Consider the following 26,372-nt stretch of genomic DNA (forward strand, 5'->3'; position numbering starts at 1 on the left):
GTCAGCTCAGGAGCATAGTATAACATGAGTGGGTATTTTCCTCCCAGTATTCAGTGCTTCTTTTTGCCAACAAGAACAAAAAGAAATTCAGTGTAAAACATGGCCATAACATCCGTGTGCCTTCACCAGAGCCCTGTAGTTCACTGTCATGGGATGATTCATGGTGGTCAAGTCTGCACTGAGAGCCATGGGCCAGATGACTGCCATCAGTGCACAGGGTGCAGGCCAGGGCCAAGAGGCCTCCCATCTAACAGGGCGCAATAAATCAGTGCTTGAGGAATGGACAGTCCAGCTGAGAAAGGATGACGTAGGTGACCTAAGGCTTTGTTCTTCCATTAGATTGAAAGTTTCTAGAACAGAGGAACTGTATCTTGTACATTTAAAAAAATTCCTTACTATGCCTAACTGAGTGCCTTCCTTGCTTCCTCTTTCAAAGCACACATTTGTGCACTGAAGTTCTTAAGTCAGATACTGCTGTGTTCCTGACCAGACTCCAAGTTAACATATTACCTGTGTACACTTAGGCAAGTTACTCAATTTCTTATTGGCTTCCACTCTCCCACCTATAAGTGGGTGTGACAGCCCCCCATAAGCTATCTTTACTTACTAACAGCTGGCCATTATTTTTTTGATGTTTATTCAATTTTGAAAGAGCATGAATGGGGGAGGGGCGGGGGGGCATACAGAGGATCTGAACCAAGTTCTGCGCCGACAACAGCGAGCCCAATGCGGGGCTTGAACTCACGAATCTTGAGATCAAGACCTGAGCTGAAGTTGGATGCTCAACCGACTGAGTCACCCAGGGGCCCAATAATATCCATCCATTATGATCCAACAACTTACATGTTAGGCACTTGGTTATGTGAGGCAAGAGTGGTGTGTGATTAAATTACAAGCATTATCTTGAAGGAACTCAGTCAATGATCATAAAAGACTTACGATTTACTGAATAGTGGCTAGATTTTTTTCTAAGAAGGAAACATCTTTATTTTCCCATAACATTTTATTCTTCTCTCTAAAGACCCCTAAAGCAGTCTATATTTATTTTTCCATTGTCCACGGTATTCATGGACGTGTCGTGCCAACAGACACTCAATGTAGCACTCATCACAGGCTTTCAAGTCTCTGTTTCTTGCTGAACTATTTCCTGCGCATAAATGGTGTCTTTTCTAAAATAGGGTAAACTCTTTGTGGGCAAGTCACCTGATTCTGCTTCTATTCCATCCACCACCCACCAGCTCACGGGTCCTGTTCATAAACACTGATTCAACTGGCACCATTCTAACCTCGTAACTGGCCAATCAACAACCACTGATTGAGGATTATTGCTTTAGGAGTTACTTAATAGGATGAAGCAATTTTCCTCACCATTTGGAATGCTGTTATCAGAAACACAATTAAACTGTGACACCAATTTATGATCATAAACTACTCAACTAGAAATATATTTTTTTAATTTTTTTTGATGTTTATTTATTTTTGAGACAAAGACAGAGTGTGAGCAGGGGGAGGGGCAGCGAGAGAGACAGGAAGACACAGAATCTGAAACAGGCTCCAGGTTCTGAGCTGTCAGCACACAGCCTGATACGGGACTCAAACCCACAAACCCTGAGATCATGACCTGAGCTGGAGTCAGATGCTTAACCTACTGAGCCACCCAGGCGCCCCTCAACCAGAAGTATTTAACAGCTGAACTCTTAGGAAGAATGGGTGGGTGAGTGAATAGTAGACCTAATCTTGCTCTGTTCCAGGGGGATGGACATTGCTACCTCCCACTGTGTCCCAATCCTCCCCTCTAAGATTGGGGCAAAGACATAGGGCTTATCTGTAGCAACAAGTTCCTTCATGCTTCTGAGAGTAACTATTGCCATGTTTTTGTATTTCTTATTTCATCCCATGTGAAGAATTTACGTGTGACATGTGATGTATGTAGAATCTACTCTGGAGATACCACAAGTGTGCAGTAATAAATAACAGAGTCATGCTCTGATTCCTACATGGGACAAACACCACACCATCAAATTCTGTCTCAGCTGGTTTGATGGTGTTTTAATGATAACACAGTCTTTAAAAAAAAAAAAAAGGATAGTATAGTCTTAACATGTATGCGAGGCGATATTCTGGCAGTAGTGTTTCAGGATCTATAATTATTAAAACTGAAGTGAGGCTAACCGCTTCGACAGCTTAAGGAATTAGCATCAAATCTTCTAGACTTTCTGTCCATTGTTTTCTAAATTCTCAGCCAATTGTCTGATCTCTGACATAATTATGATTCCTGTGTCAGCTTCTCAGTGTTTTGGAAAAAATTACAGTGTAAAATTTCCAAATATCTAAAACATCTGTCCTGATGTGAGATTCTCTAAAGTTATTTCCTCACCGGGTTGGTAAAGCTTCCCAGTCTCCCCTCAACACACCTGATGCACATTGTACCTGTGAGCTTTTTCACTGTCTCTCAGTCTCTCACTCCTGCCCTCCCTCTGTTTTTTTGTCTGTTACTCATCTTTTAAGACTCAGCTGAGATCTTCATCATTCTCTTTAAAGTGTCTTCTACTCCTGGGATAACAGGCCTTTTTGCAGGATCATCAGATGATACTGACATTTTTTTTTTTTTCTGTTGAGATGCCCATCTGTTGCATCATATCAGTTCCTAAAAGGCAGGGACCACATTTATCTAATAGTCTCAGTGCCTAGCACAGCACCAAAGTCAGTAAGTGCTTAGTAGACAGAAAGAATTGCTAGCTGACAAGCGCCCATGATCAGACTCCAACTGTTTACCCGGGCAAACAAGTCTATTAGGCTAATCCCTGTTGCCCCGGGGCTTTCTCCTATGGGATAGATGTCACATTGTCCTGAAAGCACAACTGTAGGTCTTCAGAAGATGGAAACATAAAATTCTATTTATCAAAATACTAAGTGGTATTGAATGATACATGTTGACCATAAAAGATTCAAAGTACACACAGAAAAATACAAAGAAGAAATTAAGAATCACCCGAGACTTCACAATAGACTTGCCATTGTTAATGTTTTGGTGAACAGACTTCCCAAATACATTTTTAAATACACCCGCACAAAATTTTATGTAGATTTTAAACAAATAAATTCTACAAACGAGATATGCTATGATGCTATGTAAAACTGTTTACTGTTTTCATTTATTAACATGTTGTAGATCTTTTCTCATCTCCATAAGTACAGAGCCTTGATCTTTAATAGCTGTATCTGATATATGTTTCATCAGTGGGAAAAACCCTGAAGCATACAGGTTTGTATGCTCGTCCAATTACCTGTTTATGACAAATTCCTAGGAGTAGGACTGCTGGGGCAAAGGGCATGCTCATTTACATTATATATATATGTATATGTATATGTGTGTATACACACACACACATATGTACATACACATGTACATACATACATACATCTACATACATATACATATATACATACATACATAATTATGTGGTGCTCCCTCAAAATTCCCAGTTATAGTGTGAGACAGATGCCTGTTCCTGCCAATCTGATGAAAAAGGTCTTGTTCTGTTTACTTTGGTGTCATTTATTTGATTTCTAAGAAGCTGAGTATCTTTCTGCACGTTTATTAGCCTTTTGCATGTATTTTTTAATTGCCTGGTCACAAATGCTGTCCATTTAAAAAAATTTTTTTAATGTTTATTTATATTTTGAGAGAGAGAGAGAGAGAGAGAGAGAGAGAGACACTTGGGGGAGGGCAGAGAGAGAGGGAGACACAGAATCTGAAGCAGGCTCCAGGCTCTGAGCTGTCAGCACAGAGCCCCACGCGGGGCTCGAACTCATGAGCCGCGAGATCATGACCTGAGCCGAAGTCAGATGCTCAACTGACTGAGCCACCCAGGCACCCCAATGTTGTCCATTTTTCAATTGAACTGTTCACTCTTTCCTTATAGATTTAAGAGTCTTTTTATATTAATCATATTAACTTTATCTATGTTATGAATATTAATGTCACTCCATCTGACATTTGTCTCTTAACTTAGTTAAGGCTGGTTTGTTTGTTGCTGTGCAGAGAATTTTATGCAGTTAAATTTATCAACTTTTTTTATGGCATTGGATTTTGTGGCATTACAAACCTAAGACTATAAAAACACTCACTGGTATTTTTTTTCCATCCATATTTTTTATAGTACTTTTACAGTTTCGTATTTTACAGTTCAGTCTTTAGATTCATGTAAAAAGCTCTAATATGGAGAAAGGAGTTAAGGAATTCAATTTTTAATATTAGACTTATAAATAACAAAGTATTTTTGAAGAATAGAATGTGAATTAAAATAGTATCTAATTTGTACATCTTTATATTTCAGTTAGTTATGGATGCACTTATTCAATTACAATCACTGAGGGCATCAACTGTGTCTGTTGGCTCTTGGCCTCTCTACAGTGCTTCACAAAGAAATGTTCTTTTTCTATAGACATCCTCACTGTGCATGATAAACCCAAGAGTAGGAAAATGCTGTACTCTACTGCACACACGTGTGCGCACACACACACACACACAGATTTATGTTTGTTAACTTTTTTTATTTTTCTTTTTTTAATGTTTATTTTTGTTTTTTAGAGAGAGAGAGAGAGAGAGAGAGAGAGAGAGAATGGAATGCAAGCAGGGCAGGAAAAGAGACTAAAAAGCAGGCTCCAGGCTCTGAGCCGTCAGCGCAGAGCCCAATGTGGGGCTCAAACCCACAACTGTGAGATCATGACTAGAGCTGAAGTCAGATGCTTAACTGATTGAGTCACCCAGGAGCCCCTAACTTCTTTTTTTCTTTAAACAAAGTTATTTTTTTTTAAGTTTATTTATTTTGAGAGAGAGAGAATGCAAGAGTGGGGGAGGGAGGGGGAGAGAGAGAGAGAGAGAAAGAGAGAGGGAGAGAAAGTGTTCCAAGTAGGCTCTGCACCATCAGCAGAGAGCCGGAGACGGGGCTCAAACCCACAAACCTTGAGATCATGACCTGAGCCGAAATCAAGAGTTGGAGGCTTAAGTGGCTGAGCCACCCAGGCTCCTTTACGTGTTAACTTCTAGGAAGGGACTATTTTTTAAAACCACGCTTTCATAGAAATAGGGCATAATATTATATTCACCACTCAAATCATATACTTTAATCTTCTGATTTAAAGACATACACCTGGTCACACACATGCACATCTTATACAGAACAGAAGCTGATCTAGGACAAAACAGAAGAAGCACAAATTACAGGAATACAAATATTTTAAAATACAAAATAGGGGCACCTGGGTGGCTCAGTTGGTTAAATATCCAACTGTGGCTCAGGTCATGATCTCCTAGTTAGTGAGTGCTGACAGCTCAGAGCCTGGAGCCTGCTTCAGATTCTGTGTCTCCCTCTCTCTCTGCCCCATCCCCAATTCCTGCTCTCTCTCTCTCCCTCTCAAAATAAATAAACATTAAAAATTTTTTTAATTAAGAAAATAGAAAATAAAAAGATAACTATTATGTGGATAACTGATAAACTTCTAAAAATTGGAGAATTACACATCTGTAATCAATGGGTTATGCTTCCCCAACCCCCCAGCATAATTATGGGAAACTAAGGCTGCTAATACGGTGATGATATTAATGAATGGCAGTCACCCAGTGCGTATTATGTGGCAAGTTCTATTCTTAGGGCTTTACATACACTGATACATTAAGTCTCATAAAAGTCCTCTGAAGACAGCTTAAGTACTAGTTCTCCCCATATTATACAGATGGGGAAACTGAGGCAAGGAGAGTGATTTGCCAAGTTACACGTTAGTGAGTGGCTGAGCCAGGATTTGAAACCACTTTGCCAGATCTCAGGCCCATGCATTCAGCACCACGGTGAATTTCAGGGCTACTGATAATAGCCCTAAATACAACAATAGAGTCTTCAGACCTTCTCGATTAAAAGCTCAGGCTAAGTAAGCTCAAGCAGCCAGTTACCAATGACTCCTGAGCAGAGGCTGGTTTAGAGTTAACAGCAAAGACACATCTAAGGGGGCTCTCCCTTAGAGTCAAGAGTCTACATCCTCACTTCTAGCCACAGTCCTGCTTCCTTAGTTAAGTGAACTGGCATGGCTTTTGGCTTCATTTTCCTTTTGTATCAAATGGAGGTAACAATAGAAACTGTAAAACATGAGTATCATAGTTGTGCTTTTCATATAATAACTCAGGGGCAAAAGAAACAGCCACACTTCAGGCTCCGGGTGCAGACGGAAGGTGCTGTGCTGGTCTCTGGAGAGGAGAGCCAGGTCCTAAACGAGGTCTAAGCATCAGAGAGGTGCTGTCAGGAGGGCGGTTCCAGGCAGGTGCTTATGGCAAAACACATCCTTTCTGCCACATTAGCCAGGATTCTGGGAAGAAGCCATTGTTTTGAATTTCTGAATTCTGTGATGTCACTCAGGAGAAAATAACTCAGAGGAGACGTGCTATGGGTAAAAGAAACCCTCCCACCTTCTCTCTTGCTGCTGAGTCACTTTATGAGAACTTCCCCCAGCAAAGAACAAGCCTTGCCTGGGGCTCCAGTTCTCTGTGCCTTTCACTGGAAGGTACCAGAAGCATCTCCACTGCCTTCTCCAGGGCCAAGTTCTTTCTTTCTTCTTCTCCTTTTTTTTAAGTTTATGTATTTATTTTCAGAGAGACAGAGCACAAGCAGAGGGAGAGAGACAGACAGAGACAGAAACAAAGGATCTGAAGTAGGCTCTGCACTGACAGCAGAGAACGTTCTTATTTTCTGCCTGAGGAAGGGCTCCAGGCAGCTGCACAGAAGACCAGGCACCCAGAGGGCCAAGAGAGCAACTGAAGGAAACCCTCTAGACATAAAACCGGAGGGACGCCACCAAGGGCTCAGCAAGCATGCCCCTGCCACTAGTGTCTGTGAACTCAGAGGCTCCCTCGTCTTGCAGTCAGGCTGCCCTGAAGCAGTAAGTGGCAAATGGCCCTACTTTTCACTTCTCTCTCCCTATATATAACATTAACAGGTTCCTGATATCAATGGCAAGGGAAGGAAAAATACACTTGGATTTTTCTTTTTTTAAATGTAGAAACAAGAGTATTTCTTGACTTTCTGTTACAGGAAATTCTTCCAAAGAGAAATTCAGACTGACTCTACCTCAGCTAGATTAAATTCTGCACCATGGAACATTCTGGCAGTGTTTATTTTGAGGTGGCTGAGGGGCAAGAATGAAGAGGTGGGGCAAATCTATTCATATTTGTAATTGATGCTTGAGTGCTAATTAAGCAGCAGACAATGTTCTAAGCGCTTTCCAGTGAAGTTTATCTGACCCTCCACGCAACTCCAAGTGCTGGATTCCATTATTATCCCCCTCCCCCGCAACACAGAGGAGAAAATACGGGCACTAATGAGCTTAAGTTACTTGCCAAAGGCAACACAAGAAGGGGGGAACTTGGAACAAGCTCCCGCTAGTGCACGAACTCACAACCACTGCTACGAGTGCTGACAGTTAAGGCTGTCTTGTGTCAAAGAGGCAAGAACCTGTCAGAATGGCCCAGCAACTGTCTAAAAGAAGGAAATGAAACTAAGCCACTTTGAGCACCTCCTCTGAGTCAGGTGCCGGGCTAAGTACTCGTACTTTGGAAGAGTGTGGTGAAAACTCCTGGCCAAGGTGGGCTGGCTTCTATAATTCCATGAGCTCCATGTGCACTTGAGGCCATTGCGACCTTTCTGAGGCTCAGCTCAAAACACCATGGGGTCTTCAAAGACAATATTCAGGGCCAGGTTCCTCATTCATCTTGACTTACATTTTCATTCAGAGTATGGCCCGGCTCTAGTACAAACCCATCAAACCGTTCTCCTGCTCTTAAGGTTCTTTATCAACTTAATGAAAACCAAAAAAAAAAAAGGCGGGGGGCAGATTTCCTCTCTGACCTTTGGGAAATAACTTCAGAAGTCAACACAAGCTTCCCTAGGCCAGCAAAAGAAGTTACTTGAGAGGGAGCTAAATTAAAGACTACCACTAATTAGTGCAGAGAGATGAGCAAGTTAGAGACTTTGCTCTTCCTCACCTCCCAAGCTGCTTCCCTGTCTCCGCCTTCTTAGCTGTCCTGTGTACCCCAACAGCCTGCTCCCCTAGAGTGCACATCCCGCCTATGGAGAGTCGAAGCAGAAAATGAGGCTGCTGTCTCAGCCTAACTAACTCCTTTTCTCTTGGATTCCAGAATAAGTAAACCCCAAAGCCGAAACTGGGAAGGAAAGGGAGCCCTAAATACCAACCCTACCTTTCAGTGACTTAAATTAGCACCACCAAACAGAAAGACAATGCAAGTTTCGGACATACTTTAAATATTTCTAGTAGCCACATTAAATGAGCAAAATGAAACTGATAAAATTAATTTGAGTAATATAATTTATTTAACCCAACATATACAAAATATCACTTCAACATGCAATTAATAAAAAATTATTAATGGGCTATTTTATACTCTTTTTTTTAAATGTTTCCTTATTTTTGGGGAGAGAGAGACACAGAGTATGAGCAGGGGAAGGGCAGAGAGAGAGGGAGACACAGAATCTGAAACTATCAGCATACAGCCCGACTCGAGACTCAAACTCACAAGCCATGAGATCATGACCTGAGCTGGAGTCGGAGCTTAATCGGCTGAGCCACCAGGCACCCCTCTTTTTTATACTAAGTCCTTAGAATCCTGTATGTATTTTATGCTCATAGCATATCTTAATTAGAACTAGGCATATTTTCCATGCTTAACAGACAGAGGTGGCCTGTGGCTACTATACTGGATGGGACACAGGTAGCATTATTCTGTTACTGTCTCATAAACACAGATTACTTTTAATTAATCTTCACTTCATGCCATTGGAAATTACTGCAGAAAGAGTGAATTACTACTTTGCCTTCAACTGCTTGAATTTCTGAATGAATGAGATATATTCTCTTATTTGATCTTCACCATAACCTGTGAGGTTGGCCCTTACAGTATTTTAGATGGGTAGCAGATTAGATAACACCATCTCTCTCTCTCTCTCTCTCTCTCTCTCTCTCTCTCTCTCTCTCTCTCACACACACACACACACACACACACACACACAATCCTGTTAGATGTTCCCAATTTACACAGTTGAGGATCAGAACTTAATTGAAGTTACACAGCAATACAGAGCCTAGAAGAAACCAAGTAGCCAAAATCTTGCCTTACTGCTTCCCTTTTATACTCAGTCTTACATTGCTATTCCGGGAGAATTTATTGCAATAGTCCAAACACCTCCACTTAAGGGAATATTTATAAACTTCAGACTCTCTTGGTCCTTAAGCCAAACTTGGCCACCTAGTCATGCGGGGGAGCTGGGTGCAGGCAGGGCTCAACCTGATCCCCAAACAATTTCTTTGCCTCCAGCTCCCGGCATTCTGGGAACCCCTGTTCCTCTCAAGACCATACAGTCCCTGCCTTCAGGGGGCTAACCAGCTCATAAGACAGATGACACATGTACATAAATAATGAGATAAGACATATAAAGAAATAAACCAAATACATAAGTATGTAAAAAGGTATTCTGAGATGGCAGGAAAGAGATACTTTCTGAAGGTTTTAGAAAAGCTTCATGAAAGTTTGGGTGAAGTTTGAAGAAGAGCAGAATTTAAAAAGATGAAGGCAGGAGAAAAGGCCCACGCCAAGAAGAGGTCATGGCTCACCAGAGGGCCCGGGAGACAGAAGGCGTGTTTGAGGTCACAGGGCAAATTGTCCAGTCTAGCTGAAGAACAGGGAACATGAAGGGACAGAGTATGAAACAAGGCTGCCAAGGTGGGTATGAGCCATCTGAGAGGTCTTGTATGTTCACTAAGGATTTGGGATTTTACTGGCTAAGAATGAGGCACAACAGAAAAGTTCTGGAGCATGAGAATGAACATGGGCAGAGGAGCACTCAGTACAAGCTGACAGAATCGGACACCGGTACAAAAAACGGAGAGTTAAAAATGAACAACAACATAAAAAAAAAAAATCAAAGAAGCAAACAAACAACAAAGGGGGCTAACGGAAATCAGTTTGGAAGGCACTGCACTCTTCCGGGTTATGGGCCCCAACAGCCTGAACTGTGGTGGCGACCGGAAAGAGATTTGGGGAGAGAACAAGAGTCACAGGAGCTGGAAACTGGATGAGACAAAGGCCTCAAGTTTAAAGCCTTTTCAAGATTAAAGCCTTTTCCTGGAAGAATGGTGGTGACCTTCAGGCAAATAGTAAAGTCAATATAAGTAAAGAGCTTGCCCCCTTGGGGTGGGTTGCAGAAGAGATAATGATCTCTGGTTTGACATGTTAATTTTCCTAATAAGGCCTGAATCTGTTGTGAGCACCTACTTTAATAGTCCAAGTGAATGCCTGTTGAAAGAAATCCAATAAGCACTTGGCTTTCCTTAGAACTTGCTTAACTAGTTCACGATAACTTGAATCTGTTGGTCACTTATTTTATGCAAGCTGGCTTTGGCAATCTGCTCAGCTGTCCTCTGAATGACCTCAGCAGATCTGCTGACCACTATTCACATATGCCCTGACCACTGAGGGAAGGAAAATTCCAATCTGGAGATGGAGCTTTCTGGTCTGGGTTTTACTTCTGAAAGGGCTACATGTATGTGAGGCACAACTTTAGATGGGAAACTTTTTATGCTTCGATATTTAAAGTGAAAGAAAGTCTATAGGTAAATGTCAGTAATAAAGTTCCTTGTCAATGACCTCCTGAATTCTATGAAATCTAGGAGTCAAGATGCCCACTTGTCAATTCTCCACGGTGGAATATTCTACAGATATTCCGTCACGCACATTTGGAGTGATCGATCTCCTAAATAGCCAAAACATTATGGAGACCAAACTGCATCATAAAAATGGAAACTACCATTTGTTAAAACACTCTGTTTATCAATGCTCCCCAGCATGTCCTTAGAAGCTATGAAATTAAATTCACAACTTTTGGAAAAGGATCGAAGGTGTGTGTGTGTATACACACTCAGAGACATACTTCAGAGCCATCCCCAAATAGTCCATCCTTCACAGACATTGTCAACTCTTCAACAACAAGCAGTAATAACATTTTTTAAAAACATTTAAAAATGGCTTCTAAAAAGTGAGTGAGGAGACTTTATTCAGTGAAAAACAGAGCAGTGATTTAGAAAGCAAATTTTAACGGTCTAGGTTGGAATATAATCCAGTTGGGGTTCTCACTGCCTCTCTCAGTGGCTGAGGTAACTAGTCTCCAAAGATGGCTCCCACCAATTCCTCCCGTCCCAGAGGTGCAGGCTGAATACATGGAGATGTCCAGCTCTCTCGACTCTGGGCTGGTTTTGTGACTTGCTTTAATCAACAGAATGAGGCAAAAGTGACTTCTTGGACTTTTGAGCCTAGGTCTTCATTGGCCTGACAGCTTCTACTTCCTCTCTTAGAAACCAGCCACCATGTGAAAAGTTTGACTTCCTAGCTGGAAAGAGAGGCTAGAAGCCCTCTTGGTCATCTGAGCCCAGCTGAGCTCCCAGCTAAATGCAGCTACCTGGGTGATCCCAGGCACCCTACAGAATTGTGAAAAGTAATAAATCGGTGCTTATTTCAGGCTGCTAAGTGTGGCGTTCTTTCTTAGGAGGCAATGAGTTACAAACAGTGGGTGACAAAGATATCAAATGGTTAAAAGTGAGCCACATCTGCTTTTCACCTGTGACTATCTGTGATCATATTGGGATTTTGTACACTCACTCTGCCTGCAAACTAAAATTTACATGGAGAAACACAGATAGGACCTCCTCTTGTCATAGACAAACTCAAGCATTCAGTCGCATCTGGGATACAGGCACTGAGGTTCACACTGCACTTTGACAATTCTAGAGCCCCGTGGGACTAGCCAAATCTATCTCCCTTGACTGGTTCAAGAAGCTCTCTCCCTCCTTGTTCTGCTTTATCTAACACCATGCCACAAACCCACAAATGTTTACGCTGGAGAGTAACGAGATGATGAATGCCTGAGTGGATGAAACTTCAGTATGAGTACCAGGAGGATGACAAAAAAACTAGCAGAGGTCTTGAACGCACTTTATGACATGGACTGCGTGGAGCCACAAACATAACAATGACTGTGCCAGCTTGGGGTGGACTGAATTGTTAGCTCTAATTTTTTTAAATAACCTTTTATTTATTTATATTTATTTATTTATTCTTCGAGAGACAGACCACACGTGCAAGTGGGTGAGGGGTAAACAGAGAGGGAGAGCATCTTAAGCAGAGCGTGGAGCTCGATGTGGGGCAAGATCATGACCTGAGGAGAAATTCAGGGTTGGATGCTTAACCAACGGAGCCACCCAGGCACCCCATGTTAGCCCCAATTCTTGACCTCTGTATCCACATCCTTGTCACTAATGCACTGTGGTCAGATATATTTCTCTGCCTTTTGTCTTTGAGCCTGTTCCTGTGACTTTATTTGGCTACTCAAATGTGGGTGCAAGTGACGGTGTGCCAGATATAAGCCCAAGGTTAAGAGGCATCTTGTGTACTGCTTGCACTTACACCCTCTGTGAAAGAGAGCATATCCGCCCTTCCTCCCGCAGCCCGCTGGTCCCAGGAGGAAGATGAGAAAGACGTACAGCAGAGCCACTCCAGCTGACTCACCAGCTCGTGATCAAGAAAGACATGCTCATTGTTGAATACCACTGAGATCTTGAGGTTGTCCGATACCCAGCGATAGGTGACTAATACAAGGTTCCTTTATTAGATGCCAACATTTGCCAAACGCACATGGTACTTTAGAATAACAAAGTCTCCTCGCCTATAAAAGCTGAAACTAAATCACCAACTGGATGGTTAAGTGGTCTGCCAGGCTGTATAGAAGTACAATATATCAGATATCACTGGTTTTTGCTCTTAGTTTATCCTTCCAAAGATTGTAATTTGGTATTCAAATTTCTCTATAATTTAACCCTAACTTAAGTTTTCTAGCCAATTCTCTCACTTAAATTTTATATTCCATTCAAACTGGATTATTTCTAATTCTTGAGTAAGTCTCACATTACCTCTAACCTTTCCTCATCCAGTACCTTCCGGTACCCTTCATCTGACAGGCTTAGATTCTTCTGGTCCTTTAAGGCCAGGTTCAGATGTCACCTTTATAAGAAATCTGCTCTGATCCCACCTTTTTTTTTAAATTTTTTTTTTTTTAACGTTTATTTATTTTTGGGACAGAGAGAGACAGAGCATGAATGGGGGAGGGGCAGAGAGAGAGGGAGACACAGAATTGGAAACAGGCTCCAGGCTCTGAGCCATCAGCCCAGAGCCTGACGCAGGGCTCGAACTCACGGACCGCGAGATCGTGACCTGGCTGAAGTCGGACGCTTAACCGACTGCGCCACCCAGGCGCCCCTGATCCCACCTTTTAAGGCAGTCTCTCCATGCCCCTGACTCTCATCACAATGTATGTCTTTTCCTTTTCTGGTATTTGCCCTATTCTGCCTCAAAACATTTTCCTCATCCTCTTAGAAAGTCCTAGAAAGGACTTTCTAGGAGGTTTATGTCTTACTCAGCCCTGAATCCTCCAGGGCAGTTAGCAAAAGGTCTTGGCCCATAGTGTACAGGCCAGTCAATATGTTTTCGCACTGAAGAACGAGTGGCTGATGGGATGCAGCAAGGCAAGTGGGAACAACATCAAGAAAGCAACAGGGACTCTGGCATAGAGACACCTGAGTCTACGGCTTCGTAGCTGGGCATCTAGGGACCAGAGTCTCTCTGTCTTTCAACTTCCAAACATGTAAGATCGGGATGACACGTCTTTCATAGAACTGTTGTGAAAATTCACCATGAAAATGAATTTAAATACTTCTGCATATTTGACATATGGTGGCTGTTCCATTATGGTAGCTCTTATAAAAACAATAACGACACAGAATATCATCTAGAAGTTAGTTCGCATAAATCCTTGATACTAGATTATCACTAGATTATTATGTTCTCTCATTACTTTTAAGTTTACTTATTTATTTTGAGGAAGGGAGGGGGCAAAGAGTGAGAGAGAGAATCCTGAGCAGGCTCCGAACTGTCAGCACAGAGCCCAACATGGCGCTTGAACCCACAAACCACGATCATGACCCCAGCCGAAGTCGGACGCTTAACCGACTGAGACACCAGGCGCCCCCACCGTTCAAAATTTTATAGGCAGTCACCACTAGAAGTAAATCTGTTCCAGGCAACAAATACATTTCCTTAAAATGACACAAAACAAAATCCTCCTCCCCTACATACTAGTCCACTTTCAGCAGAGCATTAGTCTTCCCACAGCACACCAATTCTTCACCAGGGACCCACACGACCATTACAATGGACCAAAATTGGCAGAATTACATGACAGTGACCGGACGGTGCCCTTCAGTTGTCTGTATGTAAACACGATTTCAGCAAGGTTCTTTACCGAATGAGAAAGAGGCACTCGTTCAGAGGACTGCCATGAACATGTCCGGGAGCGGGTTATCATTGTTGAAGTGATTCAGCAGAACTGCTTCACCTGCCTCACTCACTCGGGTTTTGTACTAAGCTACAGCCATGTGGCATCGGAAGCAGAGCTGACTGTCCAAGGAACAAACTCATGTCTAGGCAAACTCGGAAGCCTGTAGGTGGCCCGGTAGGTGACGTTAATGTGTGAACGGGGACTTGACGTGCGTTCAAGACCAGGCTCAACAGTTCCCTGGAGGCCACAGCCTGACTGAAGGGGCAACTGCTACCTCACCCCACTGTTGCTTCAGCCGGTATAGCCAGATTTTCTGAAGAAATTTGGGATTTTACGTGAAACATCCTGATTTTTTAAATGCTGCCTTGCTTTTTACTTTATAATTCTCTGGGAGCCAAAGAAAACATACTTGCAAGCCAGACGTGGCCATGAGTTGGCAGGCTGTAATCTTTGCACTGGATATTCTAAAGTCACTTTGCATCATCAAAGACAGGTTAAAAGACGATTATTAACGTTCATTGTGTTTGTATTTTTTTAATCTGAAAATTTATAATTCACATAAAAAGTAACTATTAGGCCTAAAAAATACCTCATTCTCTTATGCATAAATCCTCACTCGCTCTACTTTTGGACCTCTGTGTTTTCGGTCATACAGTGCTCTCTACCTGGACGCCCTGTGGCTGGTGTCCCATGTACCTATTTAAGTCCTACGGGTTATTTAAAACTTGATTTCAATGCTAGCTTCTGTATAAAATCTCCATAATCGTCCTCAAAATCCTGTATATATAAGTTATTATGAAAATTGCACCATGTAAAAGATGCGTGTTGATTTCTAGCCATATCTCATCAGCCCTTTACCAGCAGCCCCCAAAAGATGCAACACCAATAATGCTACAAATATTCACTCCCGAGAAAGTGAAAGGCCTGGGTCACCGGGTCAAGAGCGAAGTTCAATGGCACTCACCGCCAAACACATCTCCGTTCTGGTAGTTCTTCCCTTTCTGGGCTTCCTCTTCATTTTGAACAGTGGCAACATGCTTGGCGGAGGCACAGCCCATAGTCTCATTCGGTCAGCTTCAGCCGGGCTGAACTGCAAATCATCTCTACAGACACGGGGACATTTTTTTTTCTTTAAACACAAAGAAAATCCACCTTCCTGCTGAGTCGGTCAGGACGTGCGCACCTGGGAGAACAGAAAGCTAGATCAGAATGAGTGAAAACAAAACCTCTGTGTGATCAGCAAAGCACTAGGATTCCTGCAAGAGCCCGCTGCACTGGGGGGTGGGGGATTGGGGGATGGACAATTGTGCTGAAGAAGGAAATGCAATAGGGCCTGTTCTCATCTGATTCTCACTCAGAAAGCAAGACCAGAAAGCACGCCCCCTGCACAACACATGGCTGAACTTTTTGAGGACATAATAAAAAATGTGTATTTGTTTATTCAAATAAATATTTGAGCACTACTACCTGCCACACAGAAAGTGCACGTATGTTTGCTAATGTTCTGGAATCTCAAAAACCTCCAGAGTGAGGAAAGCACAGACAGCCATGAGATCTACCCAGTTCAGGAAACTGGGAAAAATTCTCCATCTTCCCACTCCTGCCTTGCAAGCCAGCTCTTCTCAGATGATCCATTCTCCCCCCCCCCCCACCCCCCCGCCAGGAGCAAATGGCCTTCCTCCTCAGGCTAATTTATACATTTTTGGTGGGTTCTGTAAGGAATTCTATATTTTATTTTACCTGAGGTGACAGTGTTTTGGAAGATAAAGGAAGAAGATGGGGGCAAGGATTTAAACTTACTTTTCTCTGCTTTCTGCTTAGCTAGCAGAATGCTTTAAGGATTGACCAGATGTAGGAAGATCAAGAGAAGAAAACAAAGCAATTGCCCACCTCCTATCAGAGCCTCTGTGCTTCTACTGGACCACTCATAAAGACTGAAAGAGAATTTATGGATAAACCACAATAGAGATGGTCCTCTAGTTAACTTCAGTAAATATACCTTCCCTGCCCCACCCAAGGTCACTGCCCAGATTCTCAAGGGTTTGCTCTGTCTTTATTTTTCACCATCCTTTTCAAGCCATTCCAGAGACGACTTACTCCAGTCTCGTGGAGGTCTCCTTTGAACATCTGCCCATTCCTTCATCTCCATCCATCCCACTGTAGGACAGGCCCTTACCTCCTCACACCCAAGCAGAGCAGAAGAATCGTGGAGCCATGCACTTGACCTGCACTGGCACCCGTGTCTCCCTACCCACCTCTCCCCTTCACGAACAACTGGTGTTTCTCAGCCTCAGGAGCAGTGGGTACGGAAATTGAAATGCAGCTACAGGCTTTCTCTTCCAACAAGACTGCTGCCCCTAAGCCTCCTTCCTAGAGCTCTAAGGACACCCACGGACACAGAAATCTAATCATTTAAGCCATAACATCTCAGCAAAGGAAATGTTCAAATTAACCGAACGCTGAAAGGTAATTCCAAATCAATTTCATAAACAAGCTGAGATATAAAAGTAAGGATCTTGGGGCGCCTGGGTGGCGCAGTCGGTTAAGCGTCCGACTTCAGCCAGGTCACGATCTCGCACTCCGTGAGTTCGAGCCCCGCGTCAGGCTCTGGGCTGATGGCTCAGAGCCTGGAGCCTGTTTCCGATTCTGTGTCTCCCTCTCTCTCTGCCCCTCCCCCATTCATGCTCTGTCTCTCTCTGTCCCAAAAATAAATAAACGTTGAAAAAAAAAAATTTTTTAAAGTAAGGATCTTAAATGAAGGCAAGCAAATGCAAAATGCAATACTGACTCTATGGCTATAATACTAGTCATATACTTTGTATAGTTCTTCATAGTATTTTCTAGCACTGGTTCCATCAAATCATTAACAGGAAGTATAGGGTTAGTAAAGTTTTACCAAAAAGGAAGATTATTTTTCCCTAGATCGTTAATGTTTGTAGTTTCTCTACACAGGTAACCTCTTATTAGCATATTTTCATATTTTTAAGGCTACATGGAGCACACACACACACACACACACACACACACACTTAGCAGTAATGCCATTAAAGCTACAGTATTTTGATTTTTTTCTTAACAGTAGTTTAATTTGCTGGTCTATTCATACTGGTCTATATAGCTCAGGGGCCTGATGGGGGAAGTGCACATGGGAGAGGCATTTTTTTAAAAAACTTACAAAATAGAGGGTAGTAAGTTCCATGATAGAGGTTTCACAGGAATTTATGGCAATGCAGAATTTAAAAAACAAACATTAAATTATGACTGGGTAAAGGCAGGAATTAAAAGAGGAAGTAGTATTTTGTAGAGATTTAAAAGTTTGGTACAAATCTGCAAGGCTGGAAGGACAGTAGCATCATCTTGCTATAAAGAACCGCCAGAGGGAAGACACTAGAACGTGGAAGAGCGCAGCATGCGTGTGCGCATGACAGTGCGTCTGCGCCTGCGCGCGCATGCAAGAGTCCATGCTAACCCTTGTCTCGCGGGACAAAGTGGGAGCAGGGCAGGGAAGGGGACTGCACTGCTGATGCTTTGTGAAGGGGCTGGAGGAGGCCCTGCTGACTTTATCCTACTTGAAGATAAGGAAGTCTCTCTGGTGCAAATCTGAGCGCACTTTGAGAGGTATTACATTAGGAGCGCAGAAATCCATTCTGTCAACCTACCATAGTTTTTGAAGAAACATCACTGAAATATGAGATAAGAAGAACAGGAGATGGGATTCAGTTCCAAAGGCAGAAGAAGGGGAAAATTCCTCTCCAGCCAAGGGGCTGCTGCTGCTGCTGCTGCTATGTGCTCCCGCCAGCACTTTCTCCTTGATTCCCACCTCCAGCATCACCATGTAACAGGTGTGGCCTCCCAGCACGAATTCCTTACTTTTTAAAAAGGAATGTGGGGAAACAAGCTCACAGGTACACAGGAGAGCAAACTGAAGTGAGAGGGGAAACCTCCCATCACCTCCCTGTCGGCTGCCACCTCTTCAAAGCAAAGTAAAACCGGAAGGAAAGTAGGAAACTCTAACAACAATCCCCCAAGGACAGTGGTGATCCAGAGGCAACTTAATCGTCCTCTCTGGGAGTCCCTCTCACTTTTCCCTTCCTCGTTCCACATTCATGTTTACAGCCTCGTATGCTATCCAAGAAGTTAATGTAAGAATATAAGATGTGAATTTTCCTTTGCTACCCACTGAAAAGCATTGTGTGGTGTTTCTTCTGTGTTTTAAAGGCTGTGTTTATATCAGAAAGTCTTATCTAAATTTAAAAAGTGGAAATCACACGAAAATCAAAAAAACTGCAAAAGGCTTACAAAAATAAAACACGTAAGAATAACTTTTAGAAGGACTTCTCTGTTATCCAGGCATGGGAGTGAGGAACATGTTAATAAGCAGATTAGACATGATTTACATCCAATTCGAGTGATGACTCAGGAAGCTTCCATTTAATTATATATTTTAAATTTTTAAATGTTTATTTATTTATTTTGAGAGAGAGTGGGCATGCAGGTGGGGGGGGGGGTCGGTGGAGGGTGTGGGGGAGGAGGGCAGAGAGAGGAGAGAATCCCAGGCACGCTCCCCGTTCAGCGCAGAGCCTGACACAGGGCTCAATGTTGGGCTCGATTCCATGACCATGAGATCATGACCTGAGCCAAAATCAAGAATCGATGCTTAACCGACTGAGCCACCTTGGCACTCCTTTATTATATTTTTAAAAAGGCGCTGTTGCTCAAGAGGAGTTCTCTCCAAATTGTAAGTAAGTAAAGATTTTGTTTTTGAAACATAGGCACTCTGTATTTTACAGCAGTAATTTGATGAGTGGTGTTTTCAAGTTTTACAACTTTGTCAAAAACATATTTTAGTATTTTGCCCATTTTGAAGGCTAGAATTATGAAGTCACCTGAGAGGCAAAAGGTCTGTAATTCATAAAGTTAACCACGGATCAGTGGGGAAAGCTTTTTACTATGTCATCTGGATCCTGCACAGAGGCAATGGCCCAATCATTCATTCATTTAATCAACAGATATTTATTGAAAACTGCTACGTGTTTAGAGATGAACAAGATACAGCGTTCCTCCCTATCCCCATAGGAAGATGAACATTTGGAGAAAAGTGACCAGTTTCACAGTGGTGCTGATAGAGCCGCTGCAGGTTAAATATAGAGAGGTGAATTCACCCCGTAGGCACCTGATTCAGCCTCGAGAGAGGGAATGGCAAGAGAGGTCAGGCTTGAGGCCAGTTGAAATATCATCATTAAGACACCCCCAAACTGCATCTCTTTTCATAGCCTGATATAATGTCAAGGTTTCATTTCTACTGAAAACTCTCTCACTTTGACCTCGTTCCAACCGAGCCCTCAAGCTGAGCGGATCCTCAGAAATGTACCCCTAGAGTCTGCCACAATCATCTGCTCCCAAACACCTCCCTCTGTTTGGAGTATCCTTAACAGAATCCTTAGTTTTTTGGTTTTTTTTTTTTTTTTGGTTCCATTTTTCCATTGGCTTTGCTTGGCTTTTCTCTGCCAACCTCCACACCTTCTGTCCACTCCCCTTCCTGAAACCACACCACTTAGCGAGGTAAGTCTGAGGGTGCAAATGAACATGCAGAGACCACAAAGCTGGAGAGAGCAGCCTCGTCTCCACATATTGTTATTAACAGCATGCTATTTCTGAAGTCAGGTCACAGTGTGAGAATTAACCTGAAGTATCTCTTTGATGTCTGATAGAATCTTCTAATAATACCAAGCCCAGTAAGGATGGTTTTAAAAACTAAATAATCTAGGGGCGCCTGGGTGGCGCAGTCGGTTAAGCGTCCAAGTTCAGCCAGGTCGCACTCCGTGAGTTCGTGCCCCGCATCAGGCTCTGGGCTGATGGCTCAGAGCCTGGAGCCTGTTTCCGATTCTGTGTCTCCCTCTCTCTCTGCCCCTCCCCCGTTCATGCTCTGTCTCTCTCTGTCCCAAAAATAAATAAAAAACGTTGAAAAAAAATTAAAAAAAAAAAAACTAAATATATCATCAGGCACCTCTAAAAACATGGGATCCAATTAATTGTCCATGGCTTTGTGCAAAAGTCTCCCCAAATGGTTGTATGGGTACATTACCCTGCACCATGAAATTAGAAGTTGTAATCCCTATTCACAGCACTATGAGCCAACTGAATTTGGGACCATCTTTATAGGGTATTTTTCCTGCTTTTGATAAATAAAATACATTAGCAAATTTGAAAATCCACTAAAGTATTTTTAAAAAGGACTAAAATAGGACACCTGGGTGACTCAGTGTTTGAGCGTCCGACTTTGGCTCAGGTCATGATCTCATGGTTTGTGAGTTCGAGCCCCACATTGTGCTTACTGCCGTCAGCGCAGATCCTCTGTCCCCCTTTCTCTCTGCCCCTCCCCGCCATGCACACATGCACGCTCTCTCTCATCCTCAAAAATATATAAACATTAAAAAAAAGAAAAAGGACTAAAATATTTGTAACCATGCATGTTTATCATTCCTCCCCTTACACTATGCTTCAAGCCTCTTTAGGTAATGCTGTAAGTATTACTTACTAGTGTAACTATCCCTAGGGTATTGCTGTTTGAGAACAGCCCACATTGTAACATGAGAAAGTTCTTTTCTATACAAAATAAGTCCATTATCTTTCTATTAATACATATCACATACATGTGATACATTTGTCTTTTTATAAGAAAAGATTATGGATTATGATGGCTTTTTTTTAATGCCTGTGATTTCTCTTTATTTTTTGTTTTCAGCCTTCTTAAGATATAATTGCCAAGACTGCAATGTATTGGGGCACCTGGGTGGCTCAGTTGGTTAAGTGCCAATTCTTGAGTTCGGCTCGGGTCATGATCTCACAGTTTGTGGGTTCGAGCTCCACATCGGGCTCCATGCTGATGGTGCAGAGCCTGCTTGGGATTCTGTCTCCCTCTCTCCTTGCCCCTCCCTTGCTCTCTCTCTCTCTCTCAAAATAAATAAACATTAAAATTTTTTTTTAATTTTAAAGAAAATAAAAAGACTTCAATACACTGAGTGCTCAAGCTCCATAAAGATGATCTGATATATGTACACATTGTGAAAAAGTTCCCACCATCAAGTTAATTCACACATCTAGCACCTCATATTCACCTTTTTTCTTTCTTTCTTTCTTTCTTTCTTTCTTTCTTTCTTTCTTTCTTTCTTTCTTTCTTTCTCTTTCTCTCTTTCTCTCTCTCTCTCTCTTTGGTAAGAACACTTAAGTTCTACTCTCTCGGCAACTTGCAATTATGTAATACAGTATTATCAACTACAGTCACCACATTATACATTCGATTCTCAGACCTTAATCATCTTATAACTGAAAGTTTGTATCCTTCTACCAACTTCTCCTTATTTCTCCCACCCCTCAGTCCTTGGTAATCACCATTACACTGTTTCTGAGTTTGACTTATTTCACTTTTAGATTGCACATATAAGTATTACCATGCAGTATTTGTCTCTCTCTTACTTCACTTAGCATAATGCCCTTTAGTTCATCCATGGTGTTGCAAATGGCAGGATTTCCTTCTTCTTCTTTTAAGGCTGATATTCCAGTGTGGGTATGCACTGGTGTGTATCACATTTTCTTGATCCGTTCACCCACTGATGGACACTTTTTCCTTACCTTGACTATTGTGAGTAATGCTGCAGTGAACATGGGAGTGCAGACATCTATTTAAGATAGTGATTTGGGGGGTGCTTGGGTGGCTCTGTCAGTTAAGCATCCAACTCTTGATTTTGGCTCAGGTCATGAGCTCATGGTTCATGAATTTGAGCCCTGCGTCAGGCTCTCTGCAGAGCCTGCTTGGGATTCTCTCTCTCTCTGTCTCTCTCTCTCTGTCTCTCTCTCTCTCTCTCTCTCTCTCTCTCTCTTTCTGCCCCTCCCCTGCTCTCTCTTTCTCAAAATAAATAAATAATAATTAAAAAAAGATAGTGATTTTGTTCCCTTAGAATATCTATCCAGAAGTGAGATTGCTGATGGCTTTTCTCTTTACCTTAAGTTTTTAAACTGGATGTACAGTTTCATCAGAAAACCTACTCATAAAATTGGGAAGGAAAAAAAAATACACAAATTCAGTTTTGAGAAAAAACAAAAAGATATCTGACCTTTTTCCAAAAGAGGAAAAACATGGAAACATATTTCTATTGACATAATATTATGGATGAATTCACTTTCCATCAATTAGATACAGACTTTTTCATTTTGGATGAAAAAGCCAAAAATACTGTAGGCCGTTTCCTTGTCAAGAAAGACACCTCTAAAAAAATGAATTAAAAGTGATAAGCTCCATAAAGAAATCCTAGGCCAGAAAGAACATGAATGCACCACATGCAGCTTGGAGGACTGGAGAGAAATAAAATTCTGATTGAAATGGGTATATAGAGAGCTATGAAGTCAGCAGTTAGGAAAAGGATATAGCCACATTATTAATAGATCAGGAGCAAAGTGCCCCCTTTTTTACTCTGATTAAAAAAGGGAAATCAAGACAAGGCAACATCTAAAAACTCCTTTCTTTTATTGAAGAAAGAACTGACAACTAAGCTCCATAAAGAAAAAAAATATATATAAATAACTAATCAGTCTGTTTGCCCATCTGCTCTGCTTTGCTATAATGAGTGTTAATACAGCAAGCCACTGTGGTGGGGGCGGGGGGGGGGGGAGAGAAAGACAGCCTAAAAGTGATTTCTAATCTTGAAGCTTTGGTATCCTTGGGCTTCTGTTAACACCATTCCATATTTCATTGTGAATGTTAAAAATAATACATAAAGAGATGTCACATTTGACATGAGGATAAATCTGGGAAAAGTCAAATCTTCTTGTTACCAGCAATTGCAGGCATCACAGAAAACACTCATTCCTTGCCTCACACTCATTTGGTGGCATGACAATCAAAAATGTGCTATTAACTTCAAAGAAACAGGAATTCTGGCATCTGCTTGCTTTATGGGAAAACTCTCACTTCCGCAAATGAGAACTGCAGAGAGGTATCTCTCGGAAACGTAACGATAACGAGTCCCGTGCAAGACGACACAGTTCTGCAGGGTTTCGGTGGCGAGGCGTGGGGATGAGGAGACACGGAGGCATGGGCACTGCAGGGGAGTGAGAATCCCAGCGCTGGTCTCAGTCATCGCACACAGGCCTGCCTCACTACCACCAAGGCTGGCTGGGCTTCATCTCTCTGAGCTCTCTCCTTGATTCTATGATCTACCCGTTCGGAACATATGTCCAAGGGATGCCAAGGATGAAATTACCACTTACAAAAAGCCCGTTCTCTTTTTTACCTAGATTCAACTTATTTACAAACTTTGTTTTCAACACTTACCTAGCTAGGATATCCTAGCAAGTCTGAAAGCTCCCAAATTTTGAGAAGCCCTATGAAGTCTATGGATTATTACCAACGATGTTTTGGCCTGAGGGTGTGGATTTCAATTGTGTATAAAGTGGGAAAAAAGGAACAGGGCTTAGCTCTCTTTCCTCTTCTCTATCCTGCCATTAATAAACAAAAATAAATCTTAAAAATATTTCCTGTAGGGAACAGGTTAGAAAAGCTTGTAGAGTAATTGTTCTTCAGCTAAGGATTCAAGAGTTTGATGCCTTTATCCTACACCTGAAAACTCCACACTTGTGTCACCGGTACCTGTTCACGCAGTTCATGATGGCTGACACTTTCTGGGAAGCAAGAGAGGAAAACAGCAGATCCTGATTAAAGTCACCCACCCACACCAGGGTGAACCCATGCAGAATTATGCTGTTTCTAGATTTCCTCCTCAGTGATCAAGGTCAATGGCAGATATTCCAGAACTTGGAGTTCTCTTTCTTCCATTTCCAAGACTGAGAATACCAAGGGTACGTGCAGGAAGTTGTCAACCTGTATCAGTAGGGAAACTTCTGTACCATGCCACCAGTGACTGGGATCATGACAACTGTGTTGCTGGTTCACCATGTCACTTGAGCCAAATCTGTATGATTTCCTGTCAGTATTCTAAGAATAACAATAGCAGATCCCTCTTTTTTTTGTGGTGTGTGTGGGGGGATTGTTTTGGAAATCTAGGTAGATAATGAAATGCTTACAAAAGCATTCATAAATGAAAGGTAATATTCTTCTATGCCAGGTGCAGGACATTATCTTTCAGGAGCATTGGGTAGAATTGGTTTATCCAGAGGGTTCCCATAGGTGGCCCCAGAAAATGAGAGAAAACAGATGGTAAAGGAAAGATGAAAAAGCAAGAAAAAAACTAGAAAGTGAAAGTAGAATAAGTTCAAATTGCTAAAGAAGCACAATTTGATTTTATTCTAAGTCAGTAAGTCATGATCCTTCCTGAATGGTCAGTGAAGAACATGCTGGGTGATCTGCATGTTGAAATATATTGTGAAGAACGGATAGGATTCCTGCCCTTGAAGGACTAGCATTCAAGGAGGGCTAACCCATCACAAACATAATATGTAAAGTAAAATAAAATTCCAATACCTAATGTACACTGCAGGAAAAGGAAGGATCGGACATGTTCTTGAAAGTCATAAGACATTTCAATCTAATTAAATTCGAGCTTGTCTCAGCTTTATTTTATGCAACAAGAGACATAGGAACGTCAGTATAATGCGCTACTCTTAGCAGACCCTCGGTAAGCATTTACCGATGACAGTGGAACAGATGTCATGCCAGTTTTGAGCTGTTGATCCTTTTTAACACCATACACTACAATAGAGCTGCAGCTGGATTAATCCCCCAGAAATCTGAATGCTACTCTCATGGTGCCGAGGGGGCAAGAGTTGAATGCCACTGATCCTTGTCCGACGTGTGCAATGGAAAAGCACGTGTGATATTTTCCTCACTGAATACAAAGTCCTCAACTTTCGCACAAGACTAGCATGTTCCTCATTTTTTATTCAATACGATTTCTAAACTTAATGCTGACACAGCATATCTGAGACTTAAGCTGATTACTAGGGTGGATAAAATAAAATAGGACCAACTGACACAAAAGATATGAATTATCTAATCATTAGGAGCAAATACAAGAATTGTTTAAAAACAAAAAGGCCTGCTTATATTTTCTTTGAGCACTTTGGTACTAATATTTGAGTAAGAGTATACTTAGTATCTTCAGAATTATAAATACTTTTAACAAAGTCGTTTGGTAACACTGTGAAACGTGCTAAATACTAGAAGTTGAAAAATAGTGTTTGCCTCAAAATCTAAACATACATCCCTTTTCCCTCTTAAAATAGCCTCTTTTCCCTTTTTTTCCCCCCTCTGCTAAAATATATGAAATCATCCCTGAGAAACAGGTGCAAACTCTGGCCTAAGATCTCGCGCTCCCTGCGCTCAGTCTCCAGCCAGAGTATCCCAGGTTTGAGAAGTCAGCAGTGACCCAGTGATTAAGGAAACCCACCACTCTCCAACTAGCAGAGAGCTGCTGACTGAAATAAGCATCCCCAAGGGAACGCTGTGGTTACCTGAAATTCTGCCTTCTAGAACCTTCCAGTTCCATTCAAAACAGCTCAAGATTTGAAAGTGCCCTGAAAACTTAGAGGAAACAAACAAATAAAACTCGTCTATTGGTGAAGGACTTAGTCTCTCTCTTTCTCATGCATGTGCGCGTGAGTACACACACACACACACACACACACACACACACACACACACACCCCTACCTGCCACAAAAGTAGAGATGCAAAGACTACACCCAATATTTTGTGATTTTGTAAGGGAAAGGAATTGTGTGGCTTTGGGCAAGTTATTTACTTCATAGTAGCTTAGGTGCTCATTTGTAAGATGGAGTAAGAGTCCCTGAACTTTGAGAGAAGTAGGTGAGATAACATACATAAAGTGCTTAGGACAGCACCTGATAATTAGTAAGCAATCAATATGTGATTGTTATTGTCATTATCGTTACTATCATCATTATCATT

The 26,372-nt window shown here is 42.0% G+C and overlaps 1 protein-coding gene across 1 annotated transcript in view; it reads right to left on the reverse strand.

Annotated features, from left to right (window-relative positions):
- Positions 1-15,654, reverse strand: part of CE4H1orf21 (chromosome E4 C1orf21 homolog) — a 153,292-nt gene extending 137,638 nt beyond the window's left edge. Inside the window, exon 1 of the mRNA XM_043568136.1 lies at positions 15,415-15,654. Coding sequence (XP_043424071.1) covers positions 15,415-15,508 — 94 coding nt within the window. The 5' untranslated portion in view covers positions 15,509-15,654. The remainder of the gene's footprint in view (positions 1-15,414) is intronic.
- Positions 15,655-26,372: the final 10,718 nt, after the last annotated feature.

The sequence above is a fragment of the Prionailurus bengalensis genome, chromosome E4, assembly GCF_016509475.1.
Source record: "Prionailurus bengalensis isolate Pbe53 chromosome E4, Fcat_Pben_1.1_paternal_pri, whole genome shotgun sequence".
In the NCBI taxonomy this organism is placed as follows: Eukaryota; Metazoa; Chordata; class Mammalia; order Carnivora; family Felidae; genus Prionailurus; species Prionailurus bengalensis.